Below are 23466 nucleotides of genomic sequence, written 5' to 3' on the forward strand. Positions count from 1 at the left end.
CTCCTGCCTCAGCTTCCCCAGTAGCTGGGGTTACAGACGTGTACCATGACCAGCTATTTTTTTTTTAATTTTCAGTAGAGATGGAATTTCATCATGTTGGCCAGGCTGGTCTTGAACTCATGGCCTCAAGTGCTTTGCCCACCTTAGGGTCCCAGTGTTGGGATTACAGGTGTGGCCTTCTGGCACTTTTTCAAACCATGGGTGAAAATATTCAACTCTATTGTCATAGCTGGTTAAAAAGAACACTTTTCAAAAGGTAATTAATTTTACTGCAGTACCAAAAAAATTGTTCTCCAATTGTGCCCTCTTGTGGTTAAAGTGTTAAATATTTACAAAATTTAACCTATTTTCCACCTGGTGGGGAGCTAAACTTGAACAGCCTCTGCGTTTCTCACCAAGTCCTGTTACACTTACTTTTAAGCCACATTATTTTAAAAAATCGTAATTTTTTAATCATTCCCCTTCCATTGAACTCCATGGACTCAGTATAAAATGGAACAGTCTAAATTATGGCCAACAAAATGTCACTTTAAAAAAATTATAACCAAGCTTTACAGAACACACCAACAAGCCATGTTTCTCACTGCCTGTATGATCAGGTATTTATTCAAGAGAAGCTGTCCAAAATGATGTAACCTTTATGGAATAATCAAATTTAAGAGTTCATGCAGCAGGCTTCTTTTCCTCTGTAGTAGGTTTCTTTTCTGCAGGCTTCTTTTCAGGGGCCGGTTTCTTGGTAGCTGCTGCCTTTTTTCCCACCAGAGGCTTCTTCTGCTTCTTAACACCAACAGCAGCCTTCTTTCCTTTCTTACCTACCACAGGCTTCTTGCCTGCAACCGCCGCCTTCTCATCTGATTTGGCTTCTAGTGCTGCTGCTGCAGCAGCTGCCTTATCCACCCGGAGCTTGTGCTGCAACAAATTAAGCAGAAAACAGTAAGAATCAAAATATTCTAAGAACTTAATGTATCAGTAGAAAAAAAAAAAAACCCAGCCAGGCGCGGTGGCTCACGCCTGTAATCCCAGCACTTTGGGAGGCTGAGGCGGGTGAATCACCTGAGGTCAGGAGTTTGAGACCAGCCCCACCAATATGGTGAAACCCCGTCTCTACTGAAAATGAAAAATTTAGCTGGAATGGTGGCGTGCGCCTGTAGTGCCAGCTACTCAAAAGGCGGAGACAGGAGAATTGCTTGAACCTGGGAGGTGGAGGCTGCAGTGAGCCAAGATTGCACCACTGCACTCCAGCCTGGGTGACAGAGCAAGATTCTGTCTAAAACAAACAACAACAACAAAACCACTCACATTCCTGGCCTGGCGAAGAATGGTATTCCGGCGCATGGTCTTTGCATATGGGTTTAGCTTCAACATGATTCTCAGGTTTTTCAGTGGGTTCTTCTTTAGGACTCTGCGATGAATCTTCTTGCTATAAAAAGGCAGACACTGGATCAACACTTAACTTTATACACATACAAATTTTTGAAACAACCAATAGTATACGGTTAGGGCAAGAATTACACTCTAAGTGTCACTTTACCGTGGTGCTCGAAGGGCTCTTTGGATCTCTGGGCTTTTCAAGATTCTGCTAAGATCTGTATTAATCATCTTGTGCATGGGAAGACTGAAAGGGAAAGATTGACATGTACGTGTAAAAGTAATCAACCAAAGAACATGAAGCTCAACTGAAGCTTTATTTTTAACCACTACACTCTCCAAAATATCTACTACACTATCGCTTCTCATTAACATGGACCAGGCCGGGTGCAGTGGCTCAGCCCTATAATCCCAGCACTTGGTGAGGCCGAGGCAGTTGGATCACCTGAGGTCAGGAGTTCGAGACCAGCCTGGCCAACATGGTGAAACCCCAACTCTACAAAAATATAAAATTAGCCGGGTGTGGTGGTACACACCTGTATTCCCAGGTACTCGGGAGGCTGAGACAGAAGAACCCGGGAGGTGGAGGCTGCAGTAAGCTGAGATCACTCCAGCGTGGGAGAGAGCGAGCAAGACTGTCTCAAAAACCAAACCAACAAAAACCAAAAACACGGACCAGATGGGTTCCATTTTGGCATATTGTTGCTGCACATAAGGGCAAATGGGAACAAAATTATCTAGCAAACATGTAAGCCAATTCTGAATGTTAATATCCACAATATAAACATCTGTGCTTAGTATATGAAAGATACTCACTTGTAGTTACTCTTGAGGGAAGCGGCTTTACGCCAAGTGCCATACAATTCATCTAACTTCCGGAAAGCACTCTCCGTCCAAATGCAGAAACGTCCCACATGCCCACCAGGAGCAAGCTTCAAAATGTTCAGTTTGCTTACGTTAAGCAGAGTAATTCCTTTTAAAGGGAAAGAAACATTAGGGAGCCTGTATTTCAACAAAAGAAACACAAATCATCTTTATGGCTTAAGAGCTACAAAAGGTACCTGACAACTTATTAATTATGAAGTTTCAACCATCAATGGTGCAACTCTTTCAGCCATAAATCAGAACTTCCACAAAATCATGTGTTTCAGAAACACGGACCATGAAGTGGAATCTCATCATAACAAAAGCTGAGTAGAGTTGCAGACTATACCTAGTCAATATATGTAAGCAGTTTAATTACCAGGGATGTTTCTGAAGGCCTTGATGATACCATTATCCTCATTATAGATGATGCACGGCCCCCTGCGCTGGATACGGCGACGGTTTCTCATTTTGCCTTTGCCAGCTCTCATTCGCTGAGAGGCATAGACCTACAAAGTGAGCAGTTTTAGTATTTTGATTAAGATACAATTTCTGCAATAGATCTTCAGAGTCTTAATTCCATTTTACAGATGATTAAACTGGGCACAATAACTTGCCAAGGTTACACAGAGCCTTAAACGGCAGTTAGGATTTAAACCCAAGTAACTGGGCTCTGAGGTTCTTGTTCTCTCACACATTAAGGCTTAGCCTACCACCCTTATCTTCTGAAATTCAAAGTGACAAATTGTGAACAAGGAGTACCAAACTGTAAATGTGTTCATTAAACGGACCTTTTTGATATCATTCCAGGCTTTAAGTTTCTTAAGGAGCAAAACAGCTTCCTTGGTCTTCTTGTAGCCTTCAACTTTATCTTCCACTACCAAAGGAAGTTCAGGAACTTCCTCAATACGATGACCTAACAAAAACCAATTTGACACTTACTTGGTTATCCTGAACCTTTTGGGAAATTAAAAAAAAAATCAACCATTTTATACAACCAATAAAAGCAAAATGGCATTCAATTTGCCAAGTCAGAATTTCCACAAATATCATGTGTTTCAGAAACACGGACCAATTAAGTGGAATCTCATCATTTTGACAGTTAAATAAAAATGCGGTGGGGAACACAATAGGCAAGTTTAAGTAGACAGTTTTCTAAGGATTATACTAAACCACTACTTGAATAATTAGTTCCCCAGTTAAACTAGTATTCGCTGATGATTGATTTGTCAGATTTAAGTAGTCAGACCTAATATTTAGTAAAGGATTAAAATTTAATCAGACACTTCAGGATGAAAAGAATGTGCAATTTTAACAAACATTCATGGGAAAGAAAAGTGGGGCATTTTGTATCACTCTGATATAAAATTTTTTTAAACTGGTATGTAACATGTATTTCTGGAGTACATTTAATAACTGAATGCCCTCATTTGTCAACTGAAATATCCATTAACTAGAACATTTTATGCTAAAAACATTCAAATTATTCTCTTCTAGCCATCTTGAAATGGGTTACTGTGAATAACCACCACCCTAATCATCAAACAGTAGGTGTCTTATTTCTTCTATCAAACTCTTTTATAATACAAGTGTTACAAACCTTTAGACATGACCAGTGCTGGTAGGGCTGAGGCAGCCAGGGCAGAACAGATGGCATATCGTTTTTGGGTTGTGTTCACTCTACGATGCCAACGGCGCCAGGTTTTGGTTGGTGCAAACATTCGGCCTCCACGACACATCTATTTTTCCAGTCAAGAATCACATTTCTCAAATTTTAGTAATTAAAATAAGGTTATTTCTTGCTCAGTAAAAATTTTCGTCAACCTTCTGTACCAGCTTACTGACAGCAGGCAACTGTCGCTGAGAACAGAGTAAGACGCAAATTACGACATCATTGCAAGCAAAATAACCCCATATAAACGAAGCCCCTTTCTTCAAGACAAAAAAGGTAGTATTTTTACACTGTATTATCATCAATAAACCAGACCCAGTCTGCTAAATTCCATCACAGCTGATCAGTCTTAGGTAGTGAAACAAAGGATACGTTTCCAAAAGCACCCTGGCCAGAGCGGTGAGTCCCACCACCTCGAACTCTGGGAATTCGAGCCACAGCTCTGCCAGTACCCCAAGACTCAGCACTGGTCTGATGACCTAAAATTGAGAGAGAAAAACTTTAGCTGCTTCATCATAAATACCAACCTATGATTATTACGCATGGTAGCAAACAGCATCAGAACATCCGAGAAAATCATGTGGTTCAGAAACACGGACCAATGAAGTGGAATTTCATCACTACTGTAAAGCAGTCCCTAAAATATCTGCAGAAGGTATAAATCCATACCTGCTAATTCACTGACAGCGTAGGGCTGTCTGTTGTTTTTGCGCAGGTTGGTGTGAACAAAGTTCACAATATCTGGTCGAATAGGAGCCTTGAATACAGCAGGCAAAGTGACATTTTTGCCAGACGACTCCCCCTTTTCGGAGTACACCGATATCAGTGGGCGAGCACACGCCTAAAAAAAAAAAGGAAAGGATTATTTTTATTGACAAGTAATGTTGGAAGCAAACTCTTCTCCTATGCCAACAATACCATTAAATACTCAATTGCAGAAAAGACTGGTATGGTGGGGCAAACAACGCTTAAACCAAAATAGCAGTAAATGACTAGAGCCCTTATAAGCTCAAACTCTACCGTACATTTTTATTTTCAAAGAGAATTGTTTATTGTAAAACTTTCAAAGCAAGCCTTATAAAGCACAATAGCTAAATCAAAACCATATTGCAAGGTTTGGAGATGCTGTTTAATGCCAATTAATCAGTAAATCCTGTCTACCCAGGCTCTACTCATCCCAACTTCCATCCCTGTCCCACTCACCCTCACCCTCTACTAAACACGTTTCCAAAGCTCACCAGTAGAAAGACTGGGTGATATTACTTTTTGTTTAAACCTCCAAAGGCTTCCCATCTGTGAGTAAAATCAAAATCCTGAGGCTGGCCTACACAACACTACGTAGCATATACGGACGCTATTTGTGGAAAAGCAGTACACATATAACACTGGTCTTATTACGAGTTGACTAAGAATTCAAAGATTTTGATGACACCGAACAGAACAATTTTTAAGTGAAGAGAACCAGAAAACTTTTAATAGAGATGATTCCTAAGCTGGGCAGAGATGAGCATTCAGAAAAAGACTAAATAGTCAAGTATTCTAAGAAAAGGTTCCACTGCTCCTGAGAATGACCCATTGCTTTCCACTACTGCTTCCCGGCGCGTCCCGTGCTGGGAACCCCACGTTGCCTTTAAGATGGCTGCCGTATCGCCGCACATCCCAGTTCCACACCAGAAAAAGACGTCTTTGGTCCTCATCTCGTTCTCCTCGCTCTATCTCCTACAGATTCTATGTTCCAAACCCCAAATCCTTCTTTACTGGCCCCGAGATACGGGGTAAGGCCAGCGAAAATGATTTCCACTCACCATGGCGGAGAGAGGAGAAAACCACGCTCCTCTCACCCCGGACGCTGCTACAGGAAAAGGATGTGCTTACGCCTTCCGCCGTATATGTCACCTTCCGCTGTATATGTCACCTTCCCCTAGACCGCCCCACTTTGCCCCGCCTTAGAACCAAGACGGATACACAAAATATCTCTCTACCACATTACAAAAATAAAAACGAGAGTGTTATTTCTTTATTTGTGGGAAATTACGGTATCTATTTTCTTCCAAAGCTAATAATAATTCTTAGAAAATAGGGACTCCTTTTCGCGGAATAATCCATAGGGGGCGTGGCCAACTCTCGCGAGTCAGGGTATCTTCTCCCCAACCACCACGCTTATTTTAATTATTGCAGACGGAAATTGAAGACTATTGACATAGTAAATAGCTTTGGGTGGCTATCTGAAACAAAAGTTTAACTTTGCGGACAAATGGGACTTATGGTGAGGGGTCAAAGTAGTCCCGGCGGGGCGGGGCCATGACTCCTGTCGTCGCCCTCCCGGCGCGCAGTTCAGTTTTGCGGTTCCGGTCCCGCTTTCACATTGGGGCGGGATGTGGGAGCGACTAAATTGCGCGGCTGAGAAGTTTTATTCTCGTCTCCTTCAGTGAGTCTAGCCTCTTCTTTTGGCTGGGGTCCTGGGACGGCACTTCTTTCCCTGGGTATCTGGATCCCCGCCCTAAGCCTCTTGCCACTCTTTGGGGATCAGCGCTTTGCCAGCTTTCCTGGGGTCCAAGAGTTGGGGAGAGGCCGGCTCTGAGCTCCAGTGTGGAGTTGACCGTGTGGGAGCTTGCTTGTCTCAGGAGAAAAAGTGTACGTCATCAGACGAGGTGGAAGGTGGCAAGTGTTCCAAGAGGCGATTTATTCTTTCTGCTGATGGACACACTTGCCGTAAGTAGAGGCATCACCTGGGATACGGAAAACTAGGTGTTGGCGTCCTTCCCCTGTTTAAAGCCTTGTTGACTTCTAAGAGTGAAATGTCTTGGTTAGTCTGTTAATCTTTATACTTCGAGGTAGTTGCCACCTGAGCTGCAATTGTGATGATACCTGATTGGTGTGTTGCGTTTTGAAACCACCTTTATTTTCACTGTGCTCCGAGACTTCATTTTATTCTTTTCTTTTTTTTTTTTTTTTTTTTTGTGAGACGGAGTCTCGCTCTGTCACCCAGGCTGGAGTGCAGTGGCCGGATCTCAGCTCACTGCAAGCTCCGCCTCCCGGGTTCACGCCATTCTCCGGCCTCAGCCTCCCAAGTAGCTGGGACTACAGGCGCCCGCCACCTCGCCCGGCTAGTTTTTTTGTATTTAATAGAGACGGGGTTTCACCGTGTTAGCCAGGATGGTCTCGATCTCCTGACCTCATGATCCGCCCGTCTCGGCCTCCCAAAGTGCTGGGATTACAGGCTAGAGCCACCGCGCCCGGCCGACTTCATTTTATTCTTATGGTGAAGTACTCCTACCAAGGGGATTCCATCAAGTTCTGCATCCTCTGTAAAAGTCTAACCCATAGTTCTCAAATTTAGCATGCATCAGAATCACCGGGGGATTGTCAAAACACACATTGCTGCCCCCCCCCCCCAGGGTTTCTGATTTAATAGATCTGAGATGGGGCGAAATAATTTGCCCTCCTGACAAATGCTAGGTGTAACGGATATGGCTGGCTGGGCATCACACTTTGAGAACCACTGTGTAATCTAGCCCATGATTTCCTAAATGTTGTAATTTTTCATTGTTTATCTTCATTGCTTTTTTTCCTGCTTACAAAAGTAGTCTTGCTTGTAAACGTTTTGAATAGAAAGAGCACTAGCTTTTTTAAAAAAAACTGGCATGTCTTGGACATCTTTCATTGTGACACCTTATAGATCTATTTCATTGTTTTTAACTGCTTTAGAGTATTTCATTCTATGGCTGTTTCATCTTTATTTAAGATAAGGCCGGGTGCGATGGTTCACGCCTGTAATCCCAGCACTTTGGGAGGCCGAGGCGGGCGGATCACTTGTCAGGAGTTCTAGACCAGCCTGGCCAACATGGCGAGACCCCATCTCTACTAAAAATATAAAAATTAGCCAGGCATGGTGGCGGGCATCTGTAATCCCAGCTACTTGGGAGAATTGCTTGAACTCGGGAGGCAGAGGTTGCAGTGAGCCAAGATCGTGCCACTGCACTCCAGCCTGGGTAACAGAGCAAGACTGTCTCAAAAAAAAAAAAAAAAAAACCACCATAAAAATTTCCTATTAACTAGTCATGGTGGTGCATACCTGTAATCCTAGCTACTCTGGAGGCTGAAGCAGGAGGATTGCTTGAGCCCAGGAGTTGGAGACCAGCCTGGGCAGCATAGTGAGAACCCGTCTCGAAAAATAAATAAGTAAGTTCTCTATTGATACAACTTTACTTAGACCCCCCCCTTTTTTTTTCTTTTTTTTTTTTTGAGACGGAGTCTTGCTGTGTTGCCAGGCTGGGGTGCAGTGGCGCCATTTTGGCTCACTGCAACCTCTACCTCCTGGGCTCAAGCGATTCTCCTGCCTCAGCCTCCCGAGTAGCTGGGACTATAGGCGCGTGCCACCACGCCTAGCTGATTTTTGTATTTTTAGTAGAGATGAGGTTTCACCATGTTGGCCAGGATGGTGTCGGTCTCTTTACCTCGTGATCCGCCCACCTCGGCCTCCCAAAGTGCTGGGATTACAGGCCTGAGCCATCGTGCCCCACCTATTTAAACCCTTTATACTTCACTTAGAAAGTATAACACTGTTCCCCCTCCCCCGACTGGGAATTTTCACATGGGACCTCAGATCAATATCTGCAAAGCTGAATTAATCCTTTCCTCCAAGCGGACATTCTACTTCTGAATTCCGTCTCTGAAGAGTTCTAATTCCAAAACCCCCACCCCTGCCTTATCTAGTCGATCCTCTTATTCTCCCTCCATCCATGCTGTTTTCATTCAGGCCATTCTCAGTTCTCTGAAGTGCTGCAAGTTTTTCACAGCTATTTTCCTGGACTGCAAGTTATTACCCTCCACGTTACTGTCAGATCTTTCCCATTTAAAGTCATTTAGTGAGTTCCTCGTGGCTTTCAGGATAAATTTTAAGCCCTATAGCTAAATTTCTACCATAGCTTCCTATGCTTGCCTCTCGGAGCACTTATCACCATGGAACTGTGGTTTACTTGTTGGAATCCAGTTAGGACTATGAACCAGGGACTATGCTTTTGTTTGATATTCTCAGCATTTAGCAGGAGTGACTGGCCTCTATTACACATGCTTGAGACATTATTGCAAGACTGATTAAATACACGGTGAAACCCCATCTCTACAAAAACAAAATTAGCCAGGCGTGGTGGCAGGCTCCTGTAGTCCCAGCTGCTAGGGAGGCTGAAGCAGGAGAATGGCATGAACCCGGGAGGCGGAGCTTGCAGTGAATCCAGATCGCACCACTGCACTCCAACTCCAGCCTGAGCGACAGAGCGAGACTCCATCTCAAAAAAAAAAAAAAAAAAAAAAGACTGATTAAATAACATCCCTGAGTTATAAGACATAAACATCTGTAAGGATAAATCACAATCTTTCACAATATGGCAAAAGTGAATTAGTCATAGGCCTAGCTCTTCTGTTTCTGTTTCAGGAAGTCATATAGTATTAGATCAAATATAGATATAAATGGTTTCTTGAAACAGTTCTGTTGGGTTCCTTCAATGACTAAAGATTTGTTTTCAGTGTAGATCAGGCTGGTGTGCATTTTGGCATGTTAACGGATTACAGTTTAAGTGCTTTAGATTCACTATTTTAAAACTTTCTTGAATTAAAGGATAATAATTAAATGATATCCTAGAGTTTCATGCTTACATTTTGAAAAGGAGATGTTCAACATAATCAAATCTACTAACTTTGAGTAACAAGTTTTAAAAATGGAGGACAGATGCTTCCATTTTAGCCCTAGAAATCTAAGGCCCAGGACCCTTAAGTAACTTCTCTGTGGTGACCTACTGATTCCGTAACAGATCAGAATCCAATCAGTTTTACTTCGAAAGGTCATGTGGCAAGTTACATTTTAATTTTAACTGGTGATGTGTTTGAAAAGACACAGAGTAGAGGTAGGCACCCCAATTTCCTGCTGCCTCTGAGAATCAGTTGTACCCAATTGAGGGCAACAGTCTATTCATCTCTATCCCAGGTTTCTTTTTTGTTTCTCTTTTCTTCTTAACCTAATGCTTCTTTTCTGCTTTTTTTCTCTCTCCCCAATTATATCTTAGGGCTGCTGTAAGTATGTGCTTTTTGCCTTTCCCATAGGTGTCCTGCAGAGATAAAGTGATGACTGACTCCTGAGTGTGATAACAGGAGAGATAATGTTCTATTTTTCACATGTGGTTCTGCATTTCAGGGCATTTAATGAAGAAAAGAAAGGAGTCCATAAAGACCCATTTCTCTATGAGGTATGAACAATTTGGTTTTTAAACACAACTATAATCCTAAAATTATCTGTTTTTATTTTTATTTTTATTTTGAGACGGAGCCTCGCTCTGTCACCCAGGCTGGAGTGCAATGGCATGATCTTGGCTCACTGCAACCTCTACCTCCCAGGTTCAAGAAACTCTCCTGTCTCAGCCTCCTGAGTAGCTGGGACCACAGACACAGGCCACCACAACTGGCTCATTATTGTATTTTTAGTAGAGACAGGGTTTCACCACATTGGTCAGGCCAGGCTGGTCTCCAACTCTCAACCTCAGGTGATCCACCCGCCTTGGCCTCCCAAAGTGCTGGGCTTACAGGCATGAGCCACCACGCCTGGCCAGTTGTCTGTTTTTAAAAGTCAAGTTTATTGAAGTTAATTTATATACAGTAAATTTTATCCTTTTAGGGTACCGTTCTATGACCTTTTTTTTTTTTTTTGAGATGAAGTCTTGCTGTGTCTCGACCAGGCTGGAGTGCAGTGGTGCGATCTCAGTTCACTGCACCCTCTGCTCCCGGATTCAAGCAATTCTCCTGTCTCAGCCTCCTGAGTAGCTGGGACTACAGGCATGTGCCACCACACCTGGCTAATTTTGTATTTTTAGTAGAGACGGTTTCACCATGTTGACCAGGCTGGTCTCCAACTCCTGACCTCAAACAATCCACCTGCCTTGGCCTCCCAAAGTGCTGGGATTACAGGCATGAGCCGCTACACCCAGCCTGTTCGATGACTTCTGATAAATTATTTGGTCATCACCCTGTAATCAAGATATAGAATATTTCTATCATCTCAAAAAATGTTCTTTTGTCCCTTTACAGTCAGCCCTTTCCCATCCCTTAGTTCCTGGCAAAAATTAATCTAGTTTTTGTCTCTGTAGTTTTACCTTTTCCAGAATGTCCTATAAATAAAATCATACAGCCTTTGATTCTGGCTTCTTTCAATTAGTATAATGCATTTAAGATTCACCTATGTTGTTGTGTGTGTCAGCAGTTCATTCTGTTTCTGAGTAGTATTCCGTTGTATGGATGTACCGTAGTTTGGTTATCCGTTCACCAGTTGAAGGACATTGGGTTGTTTCCAGTTTTTGATGATTACGAAAGCTGCTATAAACATTCATGTATTTATTTAGCATCTAATATGTGCTAAGTGTTTCATAAGTAAACTCTCCATAGTTGGGGAGATAAAACCTATGTCCATGAAATAATTAGCAAACTAAAATGAAGTATATGTTAACAGACAAGCTGGGGGGAAATACTCATGAATGAGAAGCTGTACTATCTATATTTATCTATGTGTGTGTGTGTATATATATATATATATACACACACACACACATAATACACACACACACATATATATATAATGATATATAGCTCTTAAAAATCAATAAGAAAGATGGCCGGGCATGATGGCTTATGCCTGTAATTGCAGCACTTTGGGAGGCTGAAGTGGGTGGATCACCTGAAGTCAGGAGTTCGATACCAGCCTGGCTAACATGGTGAAACCCCAGCTCTACTAAAAGACACAAAAATTAGCTGGGCATCGTGGCATGTGCCTGTAGTCCCAGCTACTCGGGAGGCTGAGGCAGGAGAATCACTTGAACCTGGGAGACAGACGTTGCAGTGAGGCAAGATTAAGCCATTGTACTCCAGCCTGGGCAACAGAGTGAGACTCTATCTCAAAAAATAATAATAATAAAATAAAATAAAATGCCAGGTGCGGTAGCTCGTGTCTGTAGTCCCAGCTACTTGGGAGGCTGAGGCAGAAGAATTGCTTGAACCTGGGAAGCAGAGGTTGCAGTGAGCAGAGATCGCACCACTGCACTCCAGCCTGGGTGACAGAGCAAGACTATCTCAAAAAAATAAAAATCAATGAGAAAGACAAAAAACTATAAAAGAAGAATAGGCAAAGGACATGAGTAAGTAATCAAGAAAGAAACGTACAAATAGAGTTACCCTTCACTGTCTGAATTCTCACTAACCAAACTCAAGAATCAGATATATCTGCGTAAACTCATTTATCCCTTCCTGCCTGAATTTTTGTTGCTTGATATCTGTATTAGTTTCCTAGAGCTGCTATAGCAAAATACTGCAAATTAGGCAGCTTCAAACACAAAAATTTATTCTCTCCCTGTTCTGGAGACTAAAATTCTGAAATTAAGGTGTCAGCAGGGGCATGCTTTGTCTGAATTCTCTAAGAAAGAATCTTTCCTTGCCTCTTTCTAGCTTCTGATGATTTCCAGCAAACTTTGGTATTGCTTGGCTTGTAAACACATTACTCCAATCTCTGCTTCTGTAGACATGTGGTACTCCCCCTGTGTGTCTATGCCTCTAACTCTCTTTCCTTTTAAGTATACCAGTCATTGGATTTCGGGCTTGCCCTAATCCAAATTAATCCTCATCTTGATTACATTTCCAAGATTTTATTTCCAAGTAGAGTCACATGTATAGGAACTGGAGGTTAGATCCTTAAGATACCATTTTGGGGGACACGATTCAACCCACAATAGTACCTGAAACTCAGTAGAGTAGAACCTAGTAGATTAGAATAACACAGTATCTTTGGCTCTCTGTGCTTGGTTTCTTCATGCTTTAGTATCCAAACTAAGAAGCCAAATGGTTTCAAATAATGAGAGATATTTATGATTAATAAGCATATTAGAAACTGCTGTTTACCTTGGCCAAGTGTGGTGGCTCACACCTGTAATCCTAGCACATTGGGAGGCTGAGGTGGGAAGATTGCTTGAGCTGAGGAGTTTGAGACCAGCCTGGGCAATATGGTGAGACCTTGTCTCTGCAAAAAGCAAAAACATTAGCTGGGTGTAGTGTCATGCACCTATAGTCCCAGCTACTACTACTGGGAGGCTGAGGTGGGAGGATCACTTGAGCCTGGGAGGTTAAGGCTGCAATGAGCCAAGATCGTGCCACTGCACTCCAGTTGGGTGACAGAGCGAGACCCTGTCTTCAAAAAAATAAATAAATAAATAAAAAGAAACTGTTCACCGTCATTATTGATCAAACATGACAAAACAGTAAGATCTTATGTTTTACTGTGAGATGGTAAAAATAAACAATGAAAATGCTTTTTTTCTTTCTTTCTTTTTTTTTTTTGAGATGGAGTCACTCTGTCATCCAGGCTGGGGTGTAGTGGCATGATCCCAGCTCACTGCACCTCTGCCTCCCAGGTTCAAGTGATTCTACTGCCTCAGCCTCCCAAGTAGCTGGGATTATAGGCACCCGCCACCACGCCCTGCTAATTTTGTATTTTTAGTGGAGACGGAGTTTCACCATCTTAGCCAGGCTGGTCTCAAACTCCCCACCTCAGGTGATCCATCTGCCTTGGCCTCCCAAAGTACTAGGATTATAGTCGTGAGCCACTGTGCCCTGCCATGAAAATGCTTAATGTGCTGATATAAGTGATGGAAGTATAAATGTGTAGGTGCAACATGTTGAAAGGCAGTCTGATAGTATCAGTGTGATTTTAGGTATTCATCTTAAGAAAATAATTCAAAAGTGTTCACTTGAATTGATGTCATCAATTGTTTATAATAGCAAAAAACTGGAAACTACTAAAGTGTCATACAATATGGAATTAGTTATGTGACAAAAGAGCTGTGGTACTAGACTGCCAAAGAACATTGAATGACATAGACATTCATGATATAAAACTATTAGAATCCTGTTTTTATTAGGCAAAATCCTATCTAGATATCTAAATAGATGCATTTCTATTTTTATTAGGATGTTTTAAAGAGATGGGATCTTACTCTGTTGCCCAGGCTGAAGTTCAGTAGTGTGATCAAAGTTCACTGCAGCCTCAAACTCCTGGGCTCAAGTGATCCTCACACCTCAGCCTCCCAAGTAACTGGGACTACCAGTGCACCACCATACCTGGCTAATTTTTTTTTTCTTTCTTTTCTTTTTTTTAGAGACATAGTCTTGCTGTGTTGTAACTTGTCTCAAATTCCTGGCCTGAAACCATCCTCCCATCTCAGCCTCCCGATTAGCTGGGATTATAGGTGCCACTGTGTCCAGCATACATTTGTATTTAAATAGAGTTATATTTAAATACATTTAAATAAACCAGGCTAATAACAGTAATGATTATCTTGGGCAGAATCTCACTCCATTGCCCAGGCTGGAGTGCAGTGGCATGATATCGACTCACTGCAACCTCTACCTTCTGGATTCAAGCAATTCTCCTGCCTCAGCCTCCCAAGTAGCTGGGATTATAGGCACCCACCACTATGCCCAGCTAATTTTTGCATTTTTATTTACTTATTTTTTCTTATTTTTTAAGATGGAGTCTCGCTCTGTTGCCCAGGCTGGAGTGCAGTGGCACATTTTGGCCCGCTGCAAGCTCCACATTCCAGGTTCAAGCGATTTCTGCCCCAGACTCTTGAGTAGCTGGGATTACAGGCCTCCACCACCATGCCTGCCTAATATTTTGTAGTCTTAGAGATGGAGTTTCACCAGTTTGGGCAGGCTGGTCTTGAAGTCCTGACCTCAAGCAATCCACCCGCCTCAGCCTCCCAATGTTCTGGGATTACAGGCGTGAGCCACTGTGCCTGGCCTAATTTTTGTATTTTTAGTAGAGACAGGGTTTCCGCATGTTGGCAGGCTGGTCTCAAGCTCCTGACCTCAAGTGATCTGCCTGCCTCGGCCTCCCAAAGTGCTGGGATTACATGCGTGAGCTGCTGCACCCAGCCTGTTTTCAAACTTTTGAATAAACTTCCAGTTGGAATGAGAATGTATAAAGTTTTGGCCAGGACAGTGGCTCATGCCTGTAATCTCAGCACTTTGGGAGACTGAGGTGGGAGGATTGCTTGAGGCAAGAATTTTGAGACCAGCCTGGACAATATAGCGAGACCCCATCTGTATGAAAAATAAAATAATTAACCAGGTGTGGTGGCACACACCTGAAGTTCCAGCTACTAGGGAGGCTGAAATGGGAGGATTGCTTGAGCCCAGGAGTTTGAGGCTGTAATGCACTATGCCTGTGCCTATGAATAGCCATTGCACTCCAGCCTGGGCAATATAGTGAGACTCCGTCTCTTTTTTTCATTTTTTTTTTTTTTTTTTTTGAGACGGAGTCTCACTCTATCCCCCAGGCTGGAGTGCAGTGGCACGATCTTGGCTCACTATAAGCTCCGCCTCCTGGGTTCACACCATTCTCCTGCCTCAGCCTCCCAAGCAACTGGGACTACAGGCGCCCACCACCACGCCTGGCTAATGTTTTGTATTTTTAGTAGAGACGGAGTTTCACTGTGTTAACCAGGATGGTCTCGATCTCCTGACCTCGTGATCCGCCCACTTTGGCCTCCCAAAGTGCTGGGATTACAGATGTGAGCCACCGCGCCTGGCCGAGACTCTGTCTCTTAAGGACATTTTCCGTTGACTTGCATAGAACTGGTCTTTATGTGTTTAAATAGTAGAAATATACAAGTGTATATATAACATTGTTTGATACCTGTTTTAACAGGCTGATGTCCAAGTGCAGTTGATCAGCAAAGGCCAACCAAATCCTTTGAAAAATATTCTAAATGAAAATGACCTAGTATTCATAGTGGAAAAAGTGGTAAGTAGTGGTTTGACTTTGTGATTGTTTAATTCTCCATAACCAAATATGGTTTCTTGGGAATAATCTAACATGTACACCTTTTAAAATCAGCATCAGTGAAAATGAGTTCTCATTCTTTTAGGAGTAAGTATAGTGCTGTCCAGTACAAATAAATATGAACCATATATGCAATTTAACATTTTCTAGTAGCCTCGTTAAGAAAGAAGCAAGTAAAATTATCAATAAATCGATAAAATTGACTTATTTCTTTCTTTTTTTTGAGACAGAGTCTCGCTCTTGTCACCCAGGCTGGAGTGCAATGGCGCAATCTCAGCTCACTGCAACCTCTGCCTCCCAGGTTCAAGCGATTCTCCTGCCTCAGCCTCCCGAGTAGCTGGGATTACAGGCACCTGCTACCACGGCCAGCTAATTTTGTATTTTTAGTAGAGATGGGGTTTTTCCATGTTGGTCAAGCTAGTATCAGACTCCCGACCGCAGATGACCCACCCGCCTCGGCCTCCCAAAGTGCTGGGATTACGGGCATGAGCCACAGCACCTGGCCTTTTTTTTTTTTTTTTTAAGATGGAGTCTTGCTCTGTCACCCAGGCTGGAGTGTAGTGGTGTGATCTTAGCTCACTGCAACCTTCGCCGCCCGAGTTCAAGCAATTCCCCTGCCTCAGCCTCCCGAGTAGCTGGGATTACAGGCACCTGCCACCACGCCCGGCTTTTTTTTTTTTTTTTTTGTATTTTTAGTAGAGAAAGAGTTTCACTATATTAGCCAGGATGATGTCGATCTCCTGACGTCATAATCTGCCCACCTTGGCCTCCCAAAGTGCTGGGATTACAGGGGTGAGCCACCTCGCGCTGCCACCCTGCCAACTTATTTCTTTTGTTGTTCAGTTCCATGAATTTTAACACATACGTAGATTCTTGCAGTCAGCACCACAATCAGGATATGTAACAGTTTCATCTCGCTGAAAAACTCCCTTGTTGTTATTATTGGCAAGCCTGAGCTATTTTGTAAACACATGGTTAATTGTACCCACTAACACCAATCAGAGGTTATTGCCCTAAGAGGAATAGATAAAAAAGACTGTGGGCCTAAGGTTATAGCCCAGAAAGAAGGTCTTCCTGTTTTGAGAGTGAAAAATCCAAGAACATCTGGGTTTCCTTTGTATTTTACCTTTACCTAATCATTTTGTGCATGTTGGAGCACTTCCTTTTCTACTTTTAAGATAGCCTCGCTCTGTCGCACAGGCTGGAGTGCCATGGTACTGTCATGGTTCACTGCAGCCTCCACCTCCCAAGCTTAAGCAATCCTTCCTCCTCAGCCTCCTGACTAACTGGGACCACAGGTGCATGTCACCACCCTGGCTGATTTTTTTTTTTTTTGGTAGACACAGGTCTCCCTGTGTTGCCCAGGTTTGTCTCGACCTCTTGGGCTTAAGTGATCCTCCTCAGCCTCCCAGAATGCTGGGATTACAGGCATGCGACACCATGTCCTGCTGAGCACTTCCTTTTCTAAAAGCATCGGTTGCTTCCTTTGCCATTAGCAACTAAGGTCAGTATCTTTTTATAGGACAGTGGAAATGCTCCTAATGGATTTTTTGGTACCATGCTAGTTTGTGGCTATTCTTGCCAAAACCCAATCATTTGTGCTTAAGGGTATAGAAATAAGTACCCTTGTCGTATGTTCTGCTTGTCATTATTCTGTAGCATAGTAAAGAATCGACTGTTATTTTAAGTGCTCTTTTGTCTGGTTAAATAATTAAGAACATTTTTAAAGCCTTTAGAAAAGGAAGAAACAAGTCATATTGAAGAACTTCAATCTGAAGAAACTGCCATATCTGATTTCTCTACTGGCGAAAATGTTGGACCACTTGCTTTACCAGTTGGGAAGGCAAGGTAGGTTTTCTCTTATGCTGAGTAAGGGTGGTGACTAGGATTTAAATTGAAACATTCTTATAAACATTGGGAAAAATAGGCCTCTAGCCCTTATATCTTCCTTCATCTCCCCAACCCCCCATAAGTATACCCAACTAAGGATAGTTCTACTTAAATATCTGATAGGTATCCCAAATGTGACCAAGAATACTGCAGTTATCTTCCCTTTCTCTACACCTCTATACCAATTTATTGTTGTTTCTCAATTGTTTTCCTTATGTGTAATCTGGTTCCCCTCCAGTCTTTCTTCCTGTCTTTCTTTCACTCTTCCAAGTGAAAGCCTGACCAAGCTTCTTTCCTGCTTAAAATCCTTTAGTGGTTCTTTATCGGCTTCATGATAAAACCCAAATTCCTTAAGAATGACATATAGGAACCTTCATTGCCTAGCCCCACTGGGCCTCCACCAGGGGTGGTACCACACCCAGAGGGAATTGGAAATATAGGGGAGTATTTGGTTAGTCACAGTGACTGAGGGGAGCTACTGGCATTTAGTGAACCTGGGCCGTGGATGGCAAACATCCTGCAGTGCATGGGACTCTCCCGCACAATGAGCAGTTATCTCACCCAGGGTGCCAGTAATGCCCCTGTTAGAAACCTGAGAGCCTCTGGCTTCCTCTCCAGCTTCGCTTCCTGCCTCCCCACTGTGTGGCTATGCATAGTTCCCTCTGTCCAGCCCGGTCCAGCCTCCGCCTGCCTCCAAAACCAGAAAGTCCTTGTCTTCCAGATGTTCTGGTGGATATAGTCATGGAAATACTAACAGAATGGTATGAGAATGATAACTACTGTAATAACATTCACAAAATGATTCCTTCATGCTGGTTTTTATTTTCCTCTATGGAAGTTTCTTTTTTCTTTTTTTTTTTTTGATACGGAGTTTTGCTCTTATTGCCTAAGCTGGAATGCAATGGTGCAATCTCAGCTCACTGCATCCTCTTGCCTCCTGGGTTCAAGTGATTCTCCGGCCTCAGGCTCCTGAGTAGCTGAGATTACAGGCATACACCACCATGTCTGGCTAACTTTTTGTATTTTTAGTAGAAACGGGATTTCACCACGTTAGCCAGGCTGGTCTTGAACTCTCACCTCAGGTGGATCCACCTGCCTAGGCCTCCCAAAGTGCTGGGATTACAGGCGTTAGCCACCATGCCCAGCCTAGAAGTTTTAAAAGTTTAATCAGCCTTTTCCTTCATAGGTCCTTGATTTCAGTCATATTTGGCCTGTTTTCTCCCTACAACTTTAATGTTATTTATTTGTATTATTTTCTCCAGCCAGTGTTTATGTGGGTTGATTGATGTGCTTATTTCTTTGCTCTCCATTTCTTCTTGCATTTTCCTTCTGGGATTATTTCACCTCTTTTTGGAAATAAAATCCCCTGGAAATTTTTTTCCTGGACATCTGTTGGTAATCAATTTAGTTTTCATGTCTTTGAAGAATAAAAATGTAAGCCACATTTTTTGGTGACTTTTAATTTTGATATACTTTCAAATTTACAGGAAAGTTACAAGAATAGTACATGAACTTCTGTATATCCTTAATCCAGATTCACCAGTTGCTTAGATTTTGCAGCATTTGCTTCTTTTTCTTCTTCTTCCCCTTTTCCTTTTTCTCTCTCGTATGTCTTTCTAGATAGATATATGCAAAGCAGTATATTGCTATATATGTATTCATATATAGGTATATATGTATATTACAACTATATATCATTATAACAATACGTTTATAACTATATATTCTTATAAATATAGTCTGTGTGTATGTGTATGTGTGTGTATATATATATGGTAATATACACACATACACCATTTTTAAAATGAAGTATTGACAATGTAGTGAAGATATGGTACTCTTTTACCCCTAAATACTCCTCTTTGTATTTTCTGTGAACAAATATATTCTTTTACATAACCATGGAACAATGATCAGAATCTGGAAATCTAATATTATTGCAATACCATTATCTAATCAGAGCCCATATTCAAATTTTGTTAACTATCTCACTAACTAATGACTGAGCATCATTTTGTGCTTATTGGCTCCTACTTCTTTCCTTTCTTTTTTTTTTGAGGCAGAGTCTCACTCCGTTGCCCAGGCTGAAGTGCAATGGCGTGATCTCAGCTCCCTGCAACCTTTGCCTCCTGAGTTCAAGTGATTCTCCTGTTTCAGCCTCCTGAGTAGCTGGGATTCAGGTGCCTGCCACCATGCCTGGCTAATTTTTGTATTTTTAGTAGAGATGGGGTTTTACCATGTTGGTCAGGCTGGTCTCAATTCCTGACCTCGTGATCCGCCTGCCTTGGCCTCCCAAAGTGCTGGGATTACAAGCATGAGCCACTGCGCCCAGCCTGGCTCCTACTTACTTCTTTATATTAATCTCACATCCTACCTCTTCTACTGAACTTCCACTTCTGCTGAACCCCCAGTCCTCACCATATTGAAGCTCCCTGCTCATAGTAGCTCCAATCCTGTCATACTCTTGTCACTTTCTGGTGCATGCATTTTGATTTGCCTGGTGAATCTATTAATGGATAAAGTATACATATATATACATCTTGCTATTTAAGTTTTAGGTTGTTGTTTCTGTGAGACCTCTCATATCTTTTTTTTTTTTTTTTTTGAGATGGTGTCTTACCCTGTCACCCAAGCTAGAGTGCAGTGGCACGATCTGGGCTCACTGCAAGCTCTGCCTCCTGGGTTCACGCCATTCTCAGCCCCTCGAGTAACTGGATCTACAGGCACCCGCCATCACACCAGGCTAATTTTTTTGTATTTTTAGTAGAGATGGGATTTCACCGTGTTAGCCAGGATGGAAGACCCCTCGTATCTTTTTAAAAGAAAATTCTGGCTGGATGTGGTGGCTCACGACTATAATCCCAACACTTTGGGAGGCTAAGGCAGAAGAATTGCTTGAAGCGAGTAGTTTGAGACTAGCCTGGGCAACACTGCAAGACACTCTCTACAAAAAATAAAAATAAGCCTGATGCAGTGGCTTGTGTCTGTAGTCCCAGCTACTTGGGAGGCTGAGACAGGAGGATCACTTGAGCCAAGGAGGTCGAGGCTGTAGTGAACTATGATTGCACCACTGCATTCCAGCCTGGGCAACAGACTGAGACCCTGTCTCTCAGAAAAAAAAGAAATTCTTTAATTGGAAATCTCTGTCTATAATTTGTCCTTACTCTTGTTTTAAAGGCAGTTAATTGGACTTTACACCATGGCTCACAATCCTAATATGACCCATTTGAAGATTAATCTGCCAGTTACTGCCCTTCCTCCCCTTTGGGTAAGATGTGACAGTTCAGATCCTGAAGATACTTGTTGGCTAGGAGCTGAGCTTATCACAACAAACAACAGCATTACAGGAATTGTCTTATATGTGGTCAGTTGTAAAGGTGAGTGCTGTCTCTAGAGTGTGTGTGTGTGTATGTGTGTATTTATTCATTTGTATAGTTACTGTTTCATGTTTTTTTATGAAAATTGATATTGTTATGACATAAGGTAGAACTTGCATTAATCACCATAAATCTACTCTAGTGTGTAACTTGCAGCATGTGGGAGGTATTCCGGAAACACCAGAAACAGATCTCCAAAAGTCTGGACAAGAGGTTTACACTTGTCTGATTTGGGTTTCATTTTATTTCTACGCGTATATTATTGAAAATTTTCATTGGAAGATACAAACTGACAATATGTTTCCAATCTCAGACATTTAATTGTATTTTTGGTAGTAGTATTGACCCTCATTCCACTTTATTTTTTATTTGTTTATTTATTTATTTTTTTTGAGATAGAGTCTCGCTCTGTCACCCAGGCTGGAGTGCAGTGGCACAATCTCGGCTCACTGCAGCTTCCGCCTCCTGGGTTCAAGCAGTTCTGGAAGCCTCAGCTTCCAGAGTAGCTGGAATTACAGGCCTCCATCCGCCACCATGCCCGGCTAATTTTTTTGTATTTTTAGTGGAGACGGGGTTTTACCGTATTGGTCAGGCTGGTCTTGAACTCCTGACCTCATGATCCACCCGCCTTGGCCTCCCAAAGTGCTGGGATTACAGGCATGAGCCACCGTGCCCAACCTCCACTTTATTTTTTATTTACTTTTTTTTAGAGACAGGGCCTTACTCTGTAGCCCAGGTTGGGGTACCATAGTGCCTTCATAGGTCACTGCAGCCTCAAACTCCTGGGCTCAAGTGATCCTCCCACCATAGTCTCCTGAATAGCTGGGACTACAGGAGAGCACAACCATTCCCAGCTAATTTTATTTTTATTTTTAATTTGTTTTTAAAAGACAGGGTCCCACTATATTGCCCGGGCTGGTCTCAAACTCTTAGCCTGAAGCAGTCCTCCCACCTCAGCCTCCTGAGTAGCTGGGATTATAGGCAAGTGCTGCTGCGCCTGGCTGTTCCACTTATATTCTTTTTTTTAGTTTTTTGAGGTAGGATCTTACTCTGTCACCCAGGCTGGAGTGCAGTGGCGCAATCATGACTCACTGCAGCCTCAACCTCCTGGGCTCAGGCAATCCTGTCACCACAGCCTCCCGAATAGCTGGGACTACAGGCACATGCCACCACACCTGGCTATTTTTTTTATTTTCTGTAGAGACAGGGTCTTGCTATGTTGCCCAGGCTGGTCTCAAACTCCTGGATTCAAACAATCCTCCCTCCTCGGCCTCCTAAAGTGCTGGGTTTATATGTGTGAGCCACCATACCCAGCCCACTTTCATTCTCTTATAAACATTTCACTTATCTATGATTTGAAATTTAATTTTAGCAGTTATTTTGTTGAGTTGCAGTACACTGAGAATGTGAGGGATTGCAGTTTTGTAGCTCTAACAATGTAATTTTGAGTTGTGCCTTTACATGTCTTTCTTTCATTTCCTATAGCTGATAAAAATTATTCTGTAAATCTTGAAAACCTAAAAAATTTACACAAGAAAAGACATCACTTGTCTACTGTAAGTGTTTTGCTTCTACTCATATTATTTTCTTCAAATTGTTATCAACCTGCCTTCCTAGTTTACAGGTTTTTTTTCACTCCTAAGATGACTAGATATCTTTCTGTAGTATGAATATGTTTATGTTTATTTTCATATCAGCTAATGACCAAAATTAAAATGCCTTCATGCCTTTTAGCTAATCTTTGTGGTTTCTTTTTTTATTTTATTTTTATTTTGAGACGGAGTCTCGCTCTGTAGCCCAGGCTGGAGTGCAGTGGCCAGATCTCAGCTCACTGCAAGCTCCGCCTCCCGGGCTTAGGCCATTCTCCTGCCTCAGCCTCCCGAGTAGCTGGGACTACAGACGCCCGCCACCTCGCCCGGCTAGGTTTTTTTCTGTATTTTTTAGTAGAGACGGAGTTTCACTGTGTTAGCCAGGATGGTCTCGATCTCCTGACCTCGTGATCCGCCTGTCTCGGCCTCCCAAAGTGCTGGAATTACAGGCTTGAGCCACCGCGCCTGGCCATCTTTGTGGTTTCAAAGAATTGTCTTACTTTTCCATTTGGGATAAAAGTATGGCATGTGTGCTTTTTCTTCTTTGGGGACAAGGATCAAAATAGTTTGGGTAATGGGCTTTTGGCCGTGTGGAAGCACAGCTAAATGGTCTGCTGGGTGCACTCTTTTCAGGTAACATCCAGAGGCTTTGCACAGTACGAGCTCTTTAAGTCCTCTGCCTTGGATGATACAATCACAGCATCACAAACTGCGATCACTTTGGATATTTCCTGGAGTCCTGTGGATGAGATTCTTCAAATCCCTCCACTCTCTTCAGCTGCAACTCTGGTAAGAGTGGACCCTATTTCGTTTCCAGGTTCATGAGAGTCC

The 23466-nt window shown here is 42.6% G+C and overlaps 2 protein-coding genes and 4 non-coding genes across 9 annotated transcripts in view; 1 reads left to right on the top strand and 5 right to left on the bottom strand.

Annotated features, from left to right (window-relative positions):
* Positions 1-574: 574 nt before the first annotated feature.
* RPL4 (ribosomal protein L4) lies at positions 575-5805 on the bottom strand. Its single transcript, XM_025390093.1, has 10 exons — positions 5710-5805; positions 4574-4745; positions 4277-4383; positions 3833-3971; positions 3024-3148; positions 2612-2741; positions 2185-2341; positions 1532-1615; positions 1300-1420; positions 575-909 (listed from the first exon to the last, which is right to left on the bottom strand). Exons 1-10 carry the CDS (start codon positions 5710-5712, stop codon positions 664-666), a joined length of 1284 nt encoding a protein of 427 aa, XP_025245878.1. The 5' UTR covers positions 5713-5805; the 3' UTR covers positions 575-663.
* Positions 2486-2555, bottom strand: LOC112628093. Its single transcript, XR_003120273.1, has one exon. It is a non-coding gene; the product is annotated as a small nucleolar RNA SNORD18 (small nucleolar RNA).
* On the bottom strand, positions 3260-3331 carry LOC112628092. Its single transcript, XR_003120272.1, has one exon. It is a non-coding gene; the product is annotated as a small nucleolar RNA SNORD18 (small nucleolar RNA).
* Positions 4033-4131, bottom strand: LOC112628174. Its single transcript, XR_003120346.1, has one exon. It is a non-coding gene; the product is annotated as a small nucleolar RNA SNORD16 (small nucleolar RNA).
* On the bottom strand, positions 4459-4530 carry LOC112628094. The gene has a single exon (XR_003120274.1). It is a non-coding gene; the product is annotated as a small nucleolar RNA SNORD18 (small nucleolar RNA).
* A 100-nt stretch (positions 5806-5905) lies between the features above and the next one.
* ZWILCH (zwilch kinetochore protein) overlaps positions 5906-23466 on the top strand; it is a 47064-nt gene continuing 29503 nt past the window's right edge. The window contains exons 1-7 of one of the 4 annotated variants that reach the window (XM_025390089.1): positions 5906-6332; positions 10095-10146; positions 15645-15740; positions 17509-17627; positions 20847-21046; positions 22532-22602; positions 23269-23424. In XM_025390089.1, coding sequence (XP_025245874.1) covers positions 6280-6332; positions 10095-10146; positions 15645-15740; positions 17509-17627; positions 20847-21046; positions 22532-22602; positions 23269-23424 — 747 coding nt within the window. In that variant the 5' untranslated portion in view covers positions 5906-6279. Of the gene's footprint in view, positions 6333-10003; positions 10147-15644; positions 15741-17508; positions 17628-20846; positions 21047-22531; positions 22603-23268; positions 23425-23466 lie in introns of all 4 variants that reach the window. The other 3 variants (XM_025390090.1, XM_025390091.1, XM_025390092.1) reach the window with 3 other exon arrangements.

Source organism: Theropithecus gelada, chromosome 7a (assembly GCF_003255815.1).
Source record: "Theropithecus gelada isolate Dixy chromosome 7a, Tgel_1.0, whole genome shotgun sequence".
Classification (NCBI taxonomy): domain Eukaryota; kingdom Metazoa; phylum Chordata; class Mammalia; order Primates; family Cercopithecidae; genus Theropithecus; species Theropithecus gelada.